This window comes from Camelus bactrianus, chromosome 18, assembly GCF_048773025.1.
Source record: "Camelus bactrianus isolate YW-2024 breed Bactrian camel chromosome 18, ASM4877302v1, whole genome shotgun sequence".
In the NCBI taxonomy this organism is placed as follows: Eukaryota; Metazoa; Chordata; class Mammalia; order Artiodactyla; family Camelidae; genus Camelus; species Camelus bactrianus.
Window position 1 is genome coordinate 12543647 of NC_133556.1, and position 18863 is coordinate 12562509.

An 18863-nucleotide genomic window follows, 5' to 3' on the forward strand; every position below is an offset into this window, starting at 1 on the left:
CCGGGCCTCCAGTCTGTCCAGGCCGTGGTGAGCAGCTCCTGAGCCTAAGGAACCTGGCTCCGCCCACACCACGCCCCTTCCTCTCACACCCTCCAGCCTCTCCTCTGGCGCAGCCCACCAGCCTCCGGGCCTCACTGCAGCATCATGTAGCTAAGCAAGCCTCTACGGGTAGATGTCCCGGACGCCGCGGGTCGGCTCCAGAGCACTGCCATAAAGCGGGTATCGCAACAGCAAATTCCAAACAATGTTTTAGTTTCCCGGGGTGTAGAAAAGTTCTGTTTACACTACCTTGTGGCCTATCAAGTGTGCAACAGCATTATATCTAAACAAACAGGTACATGCCTTCATTTAAAAGTATTTTATTGCTAGAAGGTGCTAACCATCACCTGACAATGCAGTGTTGCCACAAACCTTCAATTTGTACCAACTGCAGTATCTGCGCAGTGCGGGAAAGGGGGGAAGAATGAAACGCGGTCCCCCCCGCAGAGAGGCAAGCGGACAGCTCAGGCCCGTCCTTCGGCTGCCTCAGCTCCGGCCGACCACGAAGCAAGTCTGTCTTCCCTGGCCCAGAGCGGAATCTCCCTACCTTGCCTTGTAAGACGTGTGCACGGAGAAAAGCACACTGGTTCGGACCATTACACTTCAAAGCAGAGATGTGGGCCATCTGGGGTAATTTTAACTTCCCTATTTTAGAAAGTAAAATTAAACTTCTTGTTTTGAAACAGTGTTACCGGGAACACAGCATTCCAAAACAAGAAGGAAAACCGATCTGGCTTGGCCTCAGCAGATGCAGTACCTAGGCAAACATCTGGCTGAATCTAACTAATTTTCTATTCTTAAAAAACAAAACAAAACAAACAAACAAAAAAACTTCTTCCTTGTTTTACTGTTTTTGAATCAAGGGCCTGACTTCCCCCAGATACAAAGCAGCACTGTCCCAGGATGAATTCAGCAGTCCTGTCCCCAGGATTGTTCCTATCCCTAACCCAGGGCTACACTGTGTTATGAAGGCACAGAGTCCATCAAAATAATTGCTGGCCATTCCCACCTAGACACAGCTTCCAGATGATTCGGATCTGGGCAGGATTCAGAGCACCATGGCCACAAGTCAAGAGACAGCATTAGCACGGCTTCAACCTTCCCCGCAGCTGAGCCCTATCGTGAATGACAATCTGAGAACAGGGCCAGCCTGGCGATAAAGATTCCATAAACTGGAAAATACATCTGGGGACTGGAAGGCTACCTCCCCAGTCAGTATCCAAAGGAACTGAAATATATTCCCCATAGAGTTTTCAGGCTATCAGGTCCATCCCACACAAAGAGGCCAGTTAGGCAGAAGTGATCTCTGAACTCTTGCCTGCCTCATCACGGTTGGACTTGGCCACAGCCGGCGGCCAGAGCCTGGCGCTTTCACTCTGGAGGCACAACAGCCACACATGCCTCCCCTGGGTGGCTCGCCCCCGACCCGGGGCAGGCTTCTTACCGTCCAGCTCCTCCACGGAGATGTTAGCAAGCTGCTCGCTGTCGCTGCCAGCGGACAGGGACCGGTTGAGGTAATTCCCCTTGTACAACAGGCCGGCGGTCACGTGGTGGAAAGGCATCTTCTCCCTGCTCACGATAGACGGGGGGCGGGGGAGAGAAAGACATCACCATTCATTCCTCCTTTCCTTCCTTGAAGGACCACCCTGGTGTTCAGGCGGCCAGCGTTATTTTTGAAATAACAGTCTAACATTTCTAGAGGGCCAGTGGGAGAATTTCAGGGTCCCCATGGCTGGAAGGATTCCCAAATGATCTCAAGCTCTATCCCTTCCCTCACTGGACGTCTGACGTCATTTTCCTCCTTTCATGATGAAGTGGAGCCACATCGTCCTTGCAGGCTGTGGGGTACCACAACATCATCCCACTGTCTCTCCACACAAACAGGAATATTCCTTGCTCCTTTCCCTGGCCTGAGAAACCCTTTATCAGTCCTCCTAAGAAAGGATCGTGCACCCCAGAAACGTTAAGCTACCCGGGGACTGGATGTCTTAGCCATGACCGTGTGGAAATCCAAGTGCTTCACGCTTCCCAGGTAAAGCAGGTGTTCCACTTAAACTGTGCTCAAAGCAGGTCGGAAATGCCAGGCTCTGCGTAAACACGGACAACGGTCTGCACCTCTGAGACGCAGCCCCTGTGCCCGTTTGCACGGGTGGCTGGTGGGCACAGCCCTCTGAGACGCCCATCACTCCTGCCCTGCTGTCAAGGTAGAGCAGCATCTCAAGGTGGTCCAGAATGAAGCCACCTCCGGTACCCTCACAGGACATTAAAGCATCCCCTTAAGAGCAGACTAACAAACCCTCCAAGCTCCTCCACCCAGAGCGCCACCCCTGGGGCGCTCTGTGCAAGGTCAGAGGGAGGGAGGAGAGGTGGTTAAAAGAGGCCAAGTTAGAAAGGTGGCATCTCCCTATAGCGGAGAGCAAGGCTCTGTCACAGTGAGTGAGCCACGGGGCATGTCCGCTTTTGCTTCCCCATCTGCAAAGGGGGCTCAGAGGACTGATAAGCCTCTGAGCAGAATTAGGGAACCGGCAGGAAGTATGAGGAGTCAATTCTAGGGTGCGGGTAGAAAACACCTGTCTAACAGCACCAGGAAGGTGAACTGGGCAGCCCGGAAGGGGTAATCTCCCCGTCACTGGGCGGCATTCAAGCAGAGGCTGGGAGCTTCCCTGCCAGGGGCTCTGTGGGAGAGAAGTGGCCCCCACGCTCTCCCCCCACACACCTGTCATTCTCCACGTGAGTCACCTGTACAGTCCCTTTGGGGCCTCAGGTTGGCATCTGTGCGTTAAGCTGGGGTGGGAGCGGCCCCTCTGGGCACTGCTGAGTAACAAGGTGTAAATTACAGGAAGAGACAGCTGACAGAAGGCCAGTCTCCGGGGATGACTGTTCAGGGCTTCGAGGCACCCGAACCTCGCCGTCCCTCAAACCACACTCATGACAGCAACTGTCCGTGATGACGGATGTTAGAACTGGCAGGCGCCAGGGGACAGGGGGCCCTGTCTTCTTTCCCTGAGACACCACTGAGTGCCAGGCATGGCAGGACACCCCCTCCTCTCCCTTCCTCCTGTCTAGAGCACACCCCAGCACACCCCTGTTGGGCTGAGAGTCGATGAGTAGAGATCAACCCATGAGACTCCTAAGACTTACAGGGGTTGACCAAGAGCAGGAGGCTGGCTAGTGAAAGAATCTGAAAGAACCCGTCCTCAGACACAAGCCTCCTACGTGCTCTTCAGACTAAGAGCCTCAGCTCAGCATCAGGCGTTTCCACCCGGATGTCAAACTCCCGTTTCCAACTCATGATGTCTAAAAACGAATTAATTATCTTCCTGAAAAATAGGCCACACTTCCTGATTTCTCTATTTCTATCAAAGGTACTTTTCTCTCATCATAACAACTGGGACAACTCTCACAAATGTTCTGGGCTCCAAAACAGTAAAACGGACACGTGGCAGAGGCGAGAGCCAGCCGCCAGCCTCCAACCTGCTCTGAACTCTTTCCACAGCCAACAAAACGTACATACATCCACCGGCCGATCGCAGGTGACAGGCTGTAGTTGCAAAGTACGCGTGCGTTTGCCAATTGTCAGGGGTCCATCTTCAGCTAATTGTAAGTCCAACTTTGCCCCTCCCGGTCAAATCTCTCCTTACACATAAATAGAATGCAAGAGTCATTCTTTGAAAGAAGACTTCAACTACCATCTCCTCTTTTCTACAAGTTAATTTTCAGACCAAACAGGTTTAAAGGCAAGAATTAGTCTCATGAGCTGGGATCACTCTCCCTGTCCTAAAGCCAATCCTGATTCAGGGGGCCATGTGCTACCATAGTCATTGCACCCCGGACTGATTCCCATGGTCCAGGGGATGAGAAGTGAACATTGGCTGACACTTCCTGTGCGGTTTCAGCTTCCCCCTCAGCACTGGCCCCAGGACCCGGTCTCAGTCTCACCAGCTGTTATTTTAACCATTGTTTCAATCCTTCGTAAACATGGGAAAACACCCACACTGATCTCTACTTGTGCCACCTGGAGGGAGGCCCCACTCAGGTCAGTCTAGGCGTGAAAGCATTTCTTCCCACGCCACCACTCACCCCTCTAGTTTCTCAGCATCTTGTAAGTATCTTCTTGTGATCACCTTTTACTCGGTTGTCTGAAGCTCTGGACCTGCCACACACATTTTCACAGCCGCAGTTACAAGGTTATACTCAAACACGTATGTCCAAGCCACTCCCGCCCTTGTTCTGCCACCAAAGAAAAACATTTGAGTACTTTGCAGAGAAAACTGGTCACAACCGAGTCCCACTTGATATGTCAACATAATTTGCTTCTGGAAAAAGCAGCTTACAAAATTAGGTACACATTCAGTTTATTCACCCAACATGCTGAAACTCTAGTGGGAAAGAAAACATGCGCAGTTGAACCACCCATGTAGATAAATAAAGTCATGTTCAAGAAAAGGAAGAACATTATCCCAAGTTAGCTAAAAACAGCTGCTGCAATTAAGGACTAAATTTCATTCCGCCACCTGGGGAAACCCAAGCTTTAAGATTCTCTCTTTGGCTGAGGAAGGGAAATGTACAAGTTCATCAGCAAAGACAAACATGGGTCCCTATATGGAGGGCAATGAATAAAAATAGACATTAAATATTTTCAACAGCAATTTCACTCATTGAGAAATATTAGTTACATGACTGCTTATCATGTGAACAATTGTTCTGTATTTACTGTAAGGTGGTATAGTTTCATGACTAAGAATCAGGGATTTCTGGTCAAAAGTAGTGTTAAATTCTTTTTTCAAATTGAAGTATAGTCAATTTACAATATTGTGTTAATTTTAGAGTACAGCATAGTGATTCATTTACACAATACATATATATTCCTTTTCATATTCTTTTTCATTATAGGCCATTATAGATCTGAATATAGACCTCTGTGCTACACAGTAGGACCTTGCTGTTTATCTATTTTATATATAGTAGTTTGTATCTCAAATCCCAAACTCCCAATTTATCTCTCCTACCCACTTTCCCTCTGGTAACCATAAGTTTGTTTTCTATGTCTGTGAGTCTGTCTCTGTTTTGTAAATAAGTTCATTCAAATTTAAATCCTAGCTTTGCCTTTATTAGACATGTAAGTTAATTAACCAACCCCATTTTGATACATACTGAATAGTGTTTTTGTAAATATGAACTAAGGTATGGAAAGCACTGGACTTCGCAGCAGGCACGTTCTCAATAAATACCATGGGGAATTATTTGCTAAGGGTTCCATGAAGCAGGATGCAGGGCAAAAGAAGGCTATGATGTATTTATTAGGCTGAAGGTAAAACACACTGCAGTGTTTCGAAGGAGGGTCAGGAAGGACCTCGCAGAGGGTGAGCTTCAGAGAGGAGCTGGCTGGCACCACACACCACGGGGCTGAAGGATCCCGTGTGTGACAGCAGACCACCGGGGGCCCCTGCGCTAAGCGGGGTCAGCAAGCAGCTGACTGTATCAGGAAGAGGGGGCTATTTGAATGAAATGCACCAGAGCTGAAAAAGAGTCTATTTCCTGGGCACTAGGGAGGCTGACTCTGTGGTCACATCAAGGACAAGGTGTCGGGAGGTTAGAAACAAGATGGGTGGGTTCCTGTTTTCCAGATCGAGGAACTGGTTCACCTCTTGGCGGAGTGATAAACCAAAAAAAAAAAAAAAGCCCCGCTCATCTTGGCTTGAGATGATGCCTTTGAGAAATGGTTAATTTGGGGTCAACCTGACTGGGACACAGGGCGCTCAGATATCTGGTTAAACATTATTCTAGGTGTGTCTGTGAGGGTTTCGGGATGAGATTAATCTTTTTTTTTTTTAATTGAAGTACAGTCAGTTACAATGTGTCAATCTCTGGTGTACAGCACTATGTCCCAGTCATGCATATACATACATATATTCGTTTCAAAGGTTTACAAATGTTAGCCACTGTATATAAAAATAGATTTTTAAAAAGAGAGATTAATCTTTAAATCGGTAGACTGAGTAAAGGAGATGGCCCTCCCCCAGGTAGGTGGGCCTCACCCCATCTGTTAGAGGCCTCAACAGAACAAAAAGGCAAAGTAAGGGAAAAATCTGTTCTTTCTGCCTGACTGATTGAGCTGGAACATGTGTCTTCTCTTGCCTTTGGATTTGGACTCAGCCTGAAGCTGACACCCACAGCTCTCCTGGGTCTCCAGCTCACCAACTGTAGACTGGGAATTCTCAGCCTCCAAAACCATATTAGCCAATTCCTTATGATAAATCTCTTTATATATACTTATGTGTGTATGTGTATATACACACATAAATATGTATATATACACACATATATATATGTATCTTATGCTTCTCTGGAGAACCCAGACGAATACACCTTCCATTTTTCTTCTCTGTAGCACCAAAGAAAGACCCAGGCACATTGCTGCAGGCTGATATTATTGTTCTAGGCAAAGAGAACATCAAAACATAATTCTGCAGGGTCTCTTACGCGCAGCACTCAAGAGTGTGGTGTGGGGACCACTGCCAGTTGAATACTGTTTGCTGCTGGTTTGCAACGAGATAAGGACAGGAATTGAAAGAAAGCATTGAAATTTTTATAGCAATTTGTAGCATTGTCCCAACACCTAAGCATGTGACTGGTTGACTTGGTTTTGTTTTGTTTTTTTTTGTATATCTTTGCTTTTTTATTTTATTTTTCCCAGTAATTCATTCTTTCTATATTTTACAGAAATCAGTCTGCTAAGGACTGGAGCTTTCAACAAAAAAGCAAAAAACTAGTCTTTCCCCACAAATAGTTCAGCTTGAGAAGCACTTCTCTCTAAAGTACTTTATTTAAGTTGCCTCGATTTCTGCTAATGGACCACAGCATGAGAGGAAGAAAGACTTCTAGAGAAATGCATTTTAACTTGCCTCTGAAGTTTTTCAAAGATGTTACTTAAGATTTTTAAGTCTTAGATGGACTTCCGAAAGGAGATGCAACAGACACAGAAAACAAACTTACAGTTTTCAAAGGGGAACGGGGATGGGAGGGATAAATGAAGAGTTTGGAATTAATATGATACACAGCACTATATATAACATAGTTAAGCATCACGGATTTACTGTAGAGCACAGGGAATTATAGCCAGTATCTTGTAATAATCTATAATGGAAAAGCTGTACACCTGAAACTAACATAATATTGTGAATCAGCTATGGTTAAATAAATAAATATTTTTTAATCCAAAAAAACCCCTCTATATACAATACGTCATTCAAACAGAATTACTATACCACATTGAAAAGTCTAGTGCTAAAAAGCACTTAAAAGTCTTCGAAGCATTTAAATGTCATAAACATTTCCAATACATGTGGAAATGAAAACCCCCTAGTATCCCTTGTTTCTAATTAAGGAAAAAAAAAAAAAGAAAAAGAAAGAAAGTAGGTGCAAGACATCAGCAGGAGTTCAGGCTCTCCGCAAAGTGCCTGGAGTGTGGATGGAAACTACTGCAGGGGTTCCGGTCCTCCAATTACCAGACATACAAGAGGCAATGCTGACCCTGCATTCTAGATGTTAAAGCACCTACCCAACCCTGATAGGGCCTTTGCCAAACTCCCCTAGAAACATCCATGACGGCACACAAAGATAATCATATCCCAACAGCACGAGTGCCAGGGTGTGGAAGAAGCTTCCATTAAGTCAGCACAGTTAGGACTAAATGGAAAAGAACCACTGGCATACCCACTTTGAACTCAGAGACTAAATAATGGAGTCAAATAGTAAAGGGTAAGAAGAGATTTTTATCTACTGAAATCTCTTCTATTTCTGGGACTCAGGAAATACCAACCACGACAGCAATCATTCTTCTGATTATGTTGGGTTTGCTTTTTGTAAGCAGCCAAGGTCAAAAACCCACTGACCTTCACGCCACTGAGAAGCAACAGTCCCCTTCCTCTAGCTCCTCGGGGATCCCACCTCCCAGTCTGCAGCATGGCTAGGAATGGAAGAGGCTGAGGCAAGCATGAGCCCGACAGGTGAAGATGGGACACTCGGTGCTGGGATGAGTGTCAGTGAGGACAATGACCTATGGGGATGATGGGTTTCCGTGTGTTGCTTTTGATTAAGGAAGAACAGCAGAAGACCTCAGATACCCCAGGAATGTATGTCTCCTCCCCAGAGTCCAAGAGTTAAGTTATGGGGACAAGAAGACCCCATCTTACTCCAGCAAAGATGCACTAGATGGATGCCAGCTAAGCGCTTGGCTAAGCACTTAAAAAACAATTGTGTTCCCTTGTAAAGATCCTGCAGGGGCAGGCCAGTTGGCAAGGAGGGTTTGGACAGAGCTCAAATCAGACAGGAATGAGTAAGCAGAAAACACCAACGTGAGGATCTATATAAAAGTTCTGCATCATCAGAGGAGGGAGCATTTTCAAGACGATGAAGCACAAAAAGCAGATTGTCAACAATAATACAAGAAAGAAGACAATTCTACGATGTTTCTGGTTACGTCCTTTAAAATAAGAAAGTGGGGTATCTATGAAATAAGAATGCAAAATCATAAGGAAAGCTCAGATTATAGCGAGGTGATATCAAGTCAGAAAGAAAAGACAGCTTGCTGAGAGGCAAGCTGATTTGGAAAAGGTGCAGGTCTTTGCAAAGCAAAGGAGAAATCCAAAAATAGTAGCAGACTGAAAAATCTACATTAATGGAAATAAAGAGTACTTCAAACAAATGGAAAATTCCACAAATAATATAATGTACCCAAGGACCCACCACCCAGACTGAAAACAAGCTAATATTTTTCCTCACTTGCTTAAGGTTTTTAAAAAAAGAAGTAATATCTTACATTGAAGCCCTGCCTACCTAGTCTGTTTCTCCACTTCCTTTCCTCCATTGTGACAACTTTATTCTGGGGGTGGAATATATTCTTCGGGTCCATGTTTAAATTTTCCTACATTTGGGTATAACTATATAGAATATATTATAGTATTGCTCTATATATCTTTCAATTTGCATAAAAAATATCACACCATACATATGCTTTTGCAATGTGCACATTTCACTCTGTATTAATAGATTTCAGGGACTTACCCAAATCCATACACAAACACCTAGTTAATCTAGTTTTAACTGCTCCACAGTTTTCCATTGTATAAACATACTGCAATTTTTTGATCCACTATCCAATTGAGAGAAAAGTATTCTGCAATGACCATCCTCACCTGTATCTCTTTGTATACATTTGGGGGGGATCTCTCTAGTCAACATACCTAGATAAAATATTATAGGATTTTGCCAAAGTGTTCCCCAAGGTGGTTGGGTCAGTTCTCTATCAATACATAAAAAATTACCCCTGAACACAGTGGCTTAAAACAGCAATTGCTTAGCTGGGTGGTTCTGGCCCAGGAAGTTTCATGAGGTTGCAGTCGAGACATTGACCAGGGCTACCACTATCAGAAGGTGTGACTGGGGATGGAGGATCCACTTCCAACATGATGGCTCAGTCTAATGGCTGTTCACAACATCCTTGTGGGTCTCTCTAAAGGGCTGCTCAAGTGTTCTTATGACATGACGGCTGGCTTTCCCCAGCAAGTGATCCAAGAGACAGAAGGAGGGAGCTTTTATGACCTGGTCTCAGAAATCACAAGGTCACTTTCAACACATTGTATTCATTAGAAGCAAGAAGCTAAGTAAAGCCTACACTCATGGGGAGGGAAATTAGGCTCCACCTTTTGCAACATGGAGTATCAAAGAGTTTGTGGACATACTTTAAAACCACCATCTTGGTTTTGGCAATTTAGACTCACCCATTAGCCTAACAGCATGTCCTTTTCCCCCACTGCTTTGCCAACACTGAGTATTATCAGACTGTTTCATTTTTCTTAATTAGATTTCCTTGATTGCTAGTTTAGGCATCTTTTTATATGGTTATTGGCCATCCTAATTTCCTCTTCTACAAATTTGTTTCTCACCCTTTACCTACTGGGTTATCATTCGGGGTTGCTTTGTTCTTTCCTGTTACTGTTGTCCAACATTTCAGCTCAACCTTACTTTTAAACTCCTCAATATATTAGCCATCATTATTGCTGTAGTTGTTATTGTTACATCTTACAACCAATGCTCATCTAGACTCCTCCACAAACTTACTAATTTCTCTGCTCAGTGTTGCTTCTTTCAGGGCACTCTTCCCTTCTAGGTTCCACAGAATGTACAAATTCTTTCATTGAGGAACTATAAATGGAAAGTTTTTAAGTCTTTTTTTTTTTTAAAAAGGTCTTTGTTTCAATCTCATTTGAATTCAACTTGGTAAGGAATTATAAATTATTTCCTTAGTACTCTGAGAACATTTTGTTGCTAACGAGAAGTCTACTTGTTCACCTGTTAATACTCATTCTGGACAATTTTAAGTCTATAATTTCAGACAGAGGCTCATCTCGATACTTGCATAACGAGATATATTAGATGTATGTTGGACCTTTTCATTCAAGCTCAATACTCTTGCTTGGCTCATCCAACATCCATTCATACCCCATCTGACTAAAAAAGCTGAAAAGCTAGTAACTTTGTTTTCCAGACTCCCTTGCTACTAGAGCTCTGTATAAGAATGAGTTACAATATTAGAAAGCACGTGCACAAGGTCAGAATGCAGAAGTGAGATGAAAACAGCGGTCTGCTGGGTCTCAAAAAAAAAAAAATTCTTGATTTGGAGCCTTAACTACCCTTCATGGTGTAAATACTCCTACAATGGCCAATTCCAAGCTACCAAGGTGATATCAGTGAACACGGAATTGGGAAGGGATGTAAAACAGTATACAGCACACCATTAAACAGTATTTTCACCATGCAGATGCCATGAACTAAATTAACCACAAAATCATAGATAACACTAACGTGTATTCAAAAAATTAGGAAGTGAAGAGTTTTTAGTATTTATTACCTTTGTGTTATAATTTATTTCACTGTAAGTTTATATTTCATCTGAGAATGTAAGTCTCTGTTTCATTTATCATGCTTTTAAGAATGGCTACATTTAATAACTGGATTGTAAAATTCCAGAAAATTGAACAAGTGGCCTTCACAGGCTGGTATGAGCTGGCTCCAGCAAGTCACTGGATGAAGGTCTTTTTCCTGACCACATCTAGCTGTTTCTACAGGAACGAAAAGTCACAGAAGCATGGTATTTTTCTGCAGCAATGCTCCAGTGTCCACTCTTCAGTTTCCTGGCTGTGAAGAAGCAGTCATGGTGATGGCAGAAGAGTTACGGCTTCTGAATCCCTGGTTCAACTTCAAGTCCATTCTCCAGCTTTGAGGGGAAGAGGAAGTTTTAGGAACAGCAAGTATATCCCAGTGGCAGTCTCAGTGGTAGTAAATCTCCTGGAAGGTCGAGTCTGAATTATTCTGGGAGCCATTCTGGAGACTCAACCAAAATCCAGTCCATCAGCCCTTCAATGATTTTTATAAGCATCAAATTCCCTGTATGAAATCCCTTCCTTCTTAAAATACGCAGTATGGTTACTGGTCCTTGAACTAAACTTTAACTGGTATATTACTGTATCTTCCAAGTTTCTGAAACTTTTCAAAAATTTTTCATATTTTTATCTGTGTATCTTGTAAGCAATTTCCTCAAACTTATTTTTAAACTCACAAATTCTTTTTTTCAGTTGTAACAACTCGCAGCTTAATCTGTCTGCTCAGTTTTTCACCTAAATGACTATTTTCCATTTCTAGCAGTTTAATTTGTTGCTTTTACAATTCCACTTTTTATTTATCACTGAGTATAAATCTTGCATTATAATTAAATTCTTTTACCTTTTCTTATTTTATTCCAGAACATCATTCTATCATCTCAGTTTCTTAAGACACTAATCTTGCTTGCGCCCCTCCGATTGCCCTAGCAGGAGACAGCTTGCAGGTGTGGTTTCACTCCGTGGACAGGAATAGCTTCAGCAGGTGCTGCCCGTCCCTTTGGAGCTGCACATGCACAGAGATCCACGCCCACAGCACAGGTGCCCTGGGCTTCACCAGCTGAGGACCGGTCTGTCCACGCGTCCTTGACCTGGAACACCTGCACCCCGTGAGTAGTTTGGATTTGGACTGTACATCCTTGAGGCACAGGTTTGGAGTTCTACTTTGTCACAGGGGCCTTTTCCTTCGGCAGCCATAGCTCCTGGTAGAATTAAGCATCTCTGCCACCTTGCTGAGCAATGGGCAGACTGAGCCTAGTGCCCACTCACAGGAGGGGCAACCACACCAGGGTCTCAATTCCCGCTTCCTGCCGGCTGTGGATCCAGGAGCACACCTCTCCTCCCCGCATGGACGCTGACACTGCCAACTACCAGGGCTTTTCTTACCCTACCGCAGCCTCCACCCCGACACGTTTCCCTCTGGGTTCTGAGTCTCCTCTTCCTTTCACACCAGCTGATTTTACCCGTCAGGGTGTCGTCAGGAAAGCAGAGCCCAAGTCAGCTAGTTCGATAAAAGGATCTGAAACAGTGAGCTACCTGTCAAGTGGGCAGAAGGGCTGCAAAGCCCCACAGAGCCTGGTCGGCAGAGATCAGCAATAGCAGAAAGCTGTTCCCACCCCGACGCTGGAGGGACACATGCAGATGGCGGAATTGCCAGGACCTCAGAGTAGGGGTACCCAGAAGGAGCTAGAACCACACTGTTATATTTTCACCCAGCATTTCCGTATTCACTGTAGGAAAATAATTCACATTAGCTTAGTGACCATGCTGACAGAACTAGATATCCCTGCGATCTTTTTTAATTTCAAAGATAAGGAAAAGTCTTCCAAGCATCCAGGTAGAAAATACAGGTTGCCCACGGAGGAACAGGATGAGACTCAGCTTCCTGCACGACAGCAAGCTAGTCTAGCACAATCGGGACACAATCTCCATGCGCTGCTGCCTTTAGACAGTCACTTAAAGAAAAATGAGTCAAGAAGTTTACAAATTAAATTATGGGCCTAGAATAAATAAAAGCAAGAATAAACAAGTGGGACCTAATGAAACTTACAAGCTTCTGCACAACAAAGGAAATCATAAGTAAAACAAAAAGACAACCTACGGAATGGGAGAAAATTTTTGCAGATGAAACCAACAAAGGCTTGATCTCCAGAATATATAAGCAGCTCATACAACATAATAAGAAAAAAAAAAAAAACAACCCAATCCAAAAATGGGCAGAAGACCTAAACAAGCAATTCTCCAAGGTCAAGACACACAAATGATCAATAAGCACATGAAAAAAATGCTCAATATCACTAATTATCAGAGAAATGCAAATCAAAACTATAATGAAGTATCAACTCACACCAGTCAGAATGGCCACCACTCAAAAATCCACAAATGACAAATGCTGGAGAGGCTGTGGAGAAAGGGGAACCCTCCTACACTGCTGGTGGGAATGCAGTTTGGTGCAGCCACTGTGGAAAACAGTATGGAGATTCCTCAAAAGACTAGGAATAGACTTACCATATGACCCAGGAATCCCGCTCCTGGGCTTGTATCCAGAAGGAACCCTACTTCAGGATGACACCTGCACCCCAGTGTTCATAGCAGCACTATTTACAATAGCCAAGACATGGAAACAACCTAAATGTCCATCAACGGATGACTGGATAAAGAAGATGTGGTATGTTTATACAATGGAATACTATTCAGCCATAAAAACTGACAATATAACGCCATTTGCAGCAATATGGATGCTCCTGGAGAATATCATTCTAAGTGAAGTAAGCCAGAAAGACAAAGAAAAATACCATATGAGATTGATCATATGTGGAATCTAAAAAACAAAAACAAAAACAAAAAAACAAAGCATAAATACAAGACAGAAATAGACTCATAGACTTAGAATACAAACTTGTGGTTGCCAAGGGGGTGGAGGGTGGGAAGGGATAGACGGGATTTCAACATTGTAGAATAGATAAACAAGATTATACTGTATAGCACAGGGAAATATACACAAGATCACAGAGAAGAAAATGTGACAATGAATATACGTATATTCATGTATAACTGAAAAATTGTGCTCTACACTGGAATTTTACACAACATTGTAAAATGATTATAAATCAATAAAAAATGTTAAAAAAATTAAATTATGGGGAGAGACTCTAAGGCAAAGGTCAAAGAAAGTTCTAACTGCAAAACAACTCAAAATAAAAAGCATTGAAAGTATAAGGAAAGCCATTTTATGTTTTAAAAAGGTAAAATCCAAAATAATAATACATTAGTCACAAACCCCTAAGTATCATTTATCCTATCACAATATGAAAATAATTTAAATATACTTTTGAGTTAAAAAAACAGTGAAGATTTTAGACACCCTCTAAAGACACCCTTTTAAATGAACAAAAAATAAAAACAAGGAGGCTATAAATAATGTAGACACTTTTCTATGAAGGCTGATTTAATGTGTGTCTGTATATGTGTGCATGTGTTTTCCCATACTCCCTGCCTTTCATATCTCTGTGGAACATTTATAAAAATTTATCAAATATAAGATCACAAAGCAAACTTCAGTTAAGGTGTTCAAAAGCAGGTGTGGAACATGAATATAAATAAAAACAATAATAAAAGTCAATATTTTAAAAGCTAAAATTGACATTTCTTTCTACTTTTATTGAGATATAACTGACATACAAAATTGTATAAGTTTAAGCTGTACAACATGTTGGTAGCCTTACATGTTACAAAGTAATTACCACCAGGGCTTTAACTAACACCTCCATCACATCAAATCAACTATCACTTCTTTTTCTGGGGTAAGAACATTTAAGATCTACTCTCTTAGCAACTTTCAAGTATATAATATGGTATTATTAACTATAATCACCATGTGGTAGATTTGATCCCTAGAACTTATTCATTAAAATGGAAATTTTTAATTAAAATGGAAATTTTTAATATACTCCTAGATCAAAGTTTAAATTAAAATTAAGCAGGGGAGGATACAGCTTCAGTGGTAGAACACATGCTTAGCATACACAAGGTCCTGGGTTCAATCCCCAGCACCTCCTCCAAAAATAAATAAATAAGCCCTCTCCCCTACCCGCCCCCCCCCCGCCCACAGAAAACATAAAATAAATTTTTTTAAAAAGAAAAATAAATTAACAAATTAAAATTAAAATTATAGGCTATATTTAAAATAAAAAGGGAAATTATTCTTATTAAAAAGCATATGAGCTGTAATAGCCAAGTAGTATTCAGATAAGCTGTGAGGTATTTAGATGCTCTTACTATTTTTAAGAGAAAAATGTAAACGCTAAATAAGTCCTCAACACTAACTACTGACAACAAAATAAATTAAGAAAAGAGGACGAAAGAAATACTGAGAGAGATGAATTAGAAAACAGATAAATTAAAAGAGCCGGTTCTCTGAAACAAAAACAATAAACCAGGCAAATCTCTGACAAGTTTATTAAAACAAATAGAAAAAGCACAAGCAGACAACATTCTGAAATATGAAAATTCTACGTGCAACTCCAGACTAATAAATTTAAAACACTGCTTAAATGCATTTTTTTTTCTCAAAATACAGAAATTGGATTTTTATTGAAAGGAGTGTGATTTAATATTATTCATGCTTACGGAAAATCTTGACATAACATTTTGTTATACAGTGACTTGAAGATCTGGTTTTAGGTTGGGTGTATTTCCATACTTGAGTTTAACATCTGCCATAACCAAAAATATACCTAAGGAAAATTTGCAGATCCAAATGGAAGAAAAATGTCATTGGCAGTATTTACTAAATCACAATATTCATTCTTCAATCCATCCTACAAGCATTCCAAGATTTTTGCTGATATTTGGCTGGTAAAGTTTCAGCTTCCTTAATGTCAACAGTTGATTTTGCAAACTGATTGAAAGCGGTTGCATTTTCACATTTTTAACAAATGGGTCTGAAAAACACTTGATCTCTTCATTTGGAAGATTCTTTAGCAGTTAACAAAATTCTCTTTCCAGATTTTTTAACTTCACAGATTTGAGTTTGTAGATAGCACACTCACATCATTTTTTTTTAGCAACAAAGTCACATAATGGTTGAAACATTTCCAGAAACATCCATTTTCAAAACTGTTCTTTCCATAGTGTGTTTCCTTTAAAAAAAAGCAGTTAATTCCTGAATCTTTGCTAAAATGTCATCTTTAAGTGTGTGCAGCAGACAACATCCTGCCATCTCAAGAGACCACAAATGTGGACGATTTGTGACATAAAGTGTGTGACTCTGCTTCGTGTTTGACAACTCTTTGAAGAACTTTGTCATGATATAAGCTGTACACTCTATTGTGGTACAGAGAATCTGTAGTCATTTTCCATCTTACTTCAAAGATTAAGCCAGGTTTCATTCTTCATGAAAGCAAATATAGATCAACATTTTAAACAGTCTTTTAGAAGTTTTTAAATCGTTTTAGCCAACTTTTACCCAATCTGACAGCTTGTCAGTGTTTTTAACCCATAAAGTGGCTGATGAAGGTCTCCTTTGGGAAGCACAGGAAATGTCAGCTTGGCCACTGTCTTGTGGTCCACTTAGGCCTGCATGATCAGCATGATCCAGAAGCTGGGGCTCCTTGGCAGACATCTTGCTTATTTTCTGAGTGTTAGACTAGTTAGCCAGGCACTTGTGTCACAAGTAACTGGGAACAAGGGCATGAGGAAGGTCCTACTGGCAATGCCCCCATTTATGGGACTCCCACCTTCCTAAACACATCACACCTGTCACAGCAGACTGGCACGTGTATGGGCAACTGAGGGTGTCAGTGTCACTCTCTACAGTGGATATCAGTAAAATGTAATTTCTCTGTCCTCTCTTTTATCCCTACACCCGACAGAACACCTTACACACCCGACTTTGAAAATCACTACAGAGACATTGCCATTAAAATGAGAAAAAAAGGTAAGATGCCTATTACTTCTACTATTAAGTAACACTATCCAATAAATTCTGCCTAATGCAGTAAGCCATGAACAAAGCACAAAACTATTTAAAAGGAGTAAACCCAAGAAAAAAGTCAAGTACCATCAAAAACCTAGAGTGAGCTGTACGTAAATATTTAACTCATCTTTTATAGTTAAAGGACATTCAAAGTTTAAGTGTAGCTAAAGAAATTACAACGGAAAAGACTGAGAGCCTTGCCATTATAACAATACAAATTTCTAAACGTTATAGGTAGCATAAATATAATTAAGAGGCAAACGGGGAGTATGAAAAGTACAGGTACAGACAATCCACAAAACTGTAAAGACAACAACGAACAAAACATGAAAAATAATTGCGCTCATGAAAGTAATCAAGAAATGTAATTTGTATGCTGTTGTCTGCTTTTTCAGCGTGGGAGGAGGGTTTTATTTTTCACATGCTAGTGAGATTGTAATGGGACTGGCACTTTGCAGCCTTTAAAACAACAGCTTCGAGAAAACAGTTTGACAGTTATGTATCCACTCTAAAAATGGTTCTCACCCTTAGACCCCAAAACTGTTTGAAATATATCCTGAGATATAATCAAAGATCTGTGCATCAAAAATTGTGCTGCCTTGTATTTAAAATGGAAAAAGAAAGATTTTTTTTTTTTAAAAAAAAGAAAGGGAGAAAGAAAAAAACAAGGAAAAAAATCTGAAAATATAGAAATCAATCAGCAAAGTACATCCATATCAGAGTATGTTGTATATCAATGATGTTTCCTAAAATTTTAACGACATCAGAAATCTTCAGAATATGCTGTTAACTCCATGGAGTAGGAAACCAGAACACAGTTCTCTCTCCTAAAATCCCATTAAAATCATGTTATAGGGAAACAAAATAGAATAAAATCACAAAAACCTCACAGAGGAGTGGGAGGGACTATCATCAGTTCAGAAAATCAGCAAGTCTCTGGAAGGCAGAATTATTTTGCTCATCTCAATGGACAAGGTTGAACAGAGTGAGGTGGGGCTGAGTGAGAAGCATGCCAAGGGAGGGCCGCGGTGAACAGAGCAAGCAGTGTGATGCCACAGAGCATCCCGAGCGACAGGCGCAGAGAGCTGGATGGAGATGGGGTGGAACAGGGGGAATAACTAAAGCCCTTTACCTAGAACAGCAGGGTGGGCTTCCCACCCAGAGGACGAGGTTTTAAAAAGAGTGATGTGCCTGAGGGTTGGCAGGGGTGCCCTGGGGTGAGGCATTTGCCTGGAGGCAACCTGTTCACCCCTTCCCAGTCTTGAACCCTAAAATGAACCCAACATGCCTCACACTCTGAAGGTTTGCTGCCATTCCTCTCACTTGAGGGGGAAGCTGGCATTTAGAGGAAACCTGACTCCTGTTGGCACATGTCATTCAGACATATCAGACCTGCCAATGGCCAAAAAAGGACTGCCAGACACTTCAAGAAAATCAGCATCACCAAAGGGCAGGACAAAAAGGGTGACCCCAGAAACAACAAGGATGATTCTGGAAAGAGTAGATGACTTAGAAGAATTTAAATATAACACTTCAAATTGACATAACATTGTACACTGACTATACTTCAATTTTTTAAAAAGTAAAAAGAAAAATATATAAATTTAAATTTAAAAATTAAAAATCAAAAAAATAAACGTAACACTTCAGGGAGATCTGAGAGGCTGCTGTGCAAAACGAACAGTCTGAGATCAAGAATTCAAGGAAGTTAAAATTTTTAATTGGAAAAAAATCAGAAGGACTAGAGGGAAAAGTCATGGAAAACACAGAGAATATAGAAGAACAGAATTTATAGAAAATGTAATTAACAAACAGTAACAGTTAACCCAGAAGGGCCACATCCACCTAACAAGCATTTCAGAACAAGAGAACAGAGAATGTGGAGGAAAGGAAATAACAGAAGAAAA

General features: G+C 41.7%; 1 protein-coding gene across 2 annotated transcripts in view; it reads right to left on the reverse strand.

Annotated features, from left to right (window-relative positions):
* Nucleotides 1-18863, reverse strand: part of CALN1 (calneuron 1) — a 332629-nt gene that overhangs the window by 255603 nt on the left and 58163 nt on the right. The window contains exons 2-3 of one of the 2 annotated variants that reach the window (XM_074345981.1): nt 4120-4192; nt 1484-1608 (exon numbers count right to left, since the gene is read on the reverse strand). In XM_074345981.1, the coding sequence (XP_074202082.1) occupies nt 1484-1601 (118 nt within the window). In that variant the 5' untranslated portion in view covers nt 1602-1608; nt 4120-4192. The remainder of the gene's footprint in view (nt 1-1483; nt 1609-4119; nt 4193-18863) is intronic. The other variant, XM_074345982.1, reaches the window with a different exon arrangement.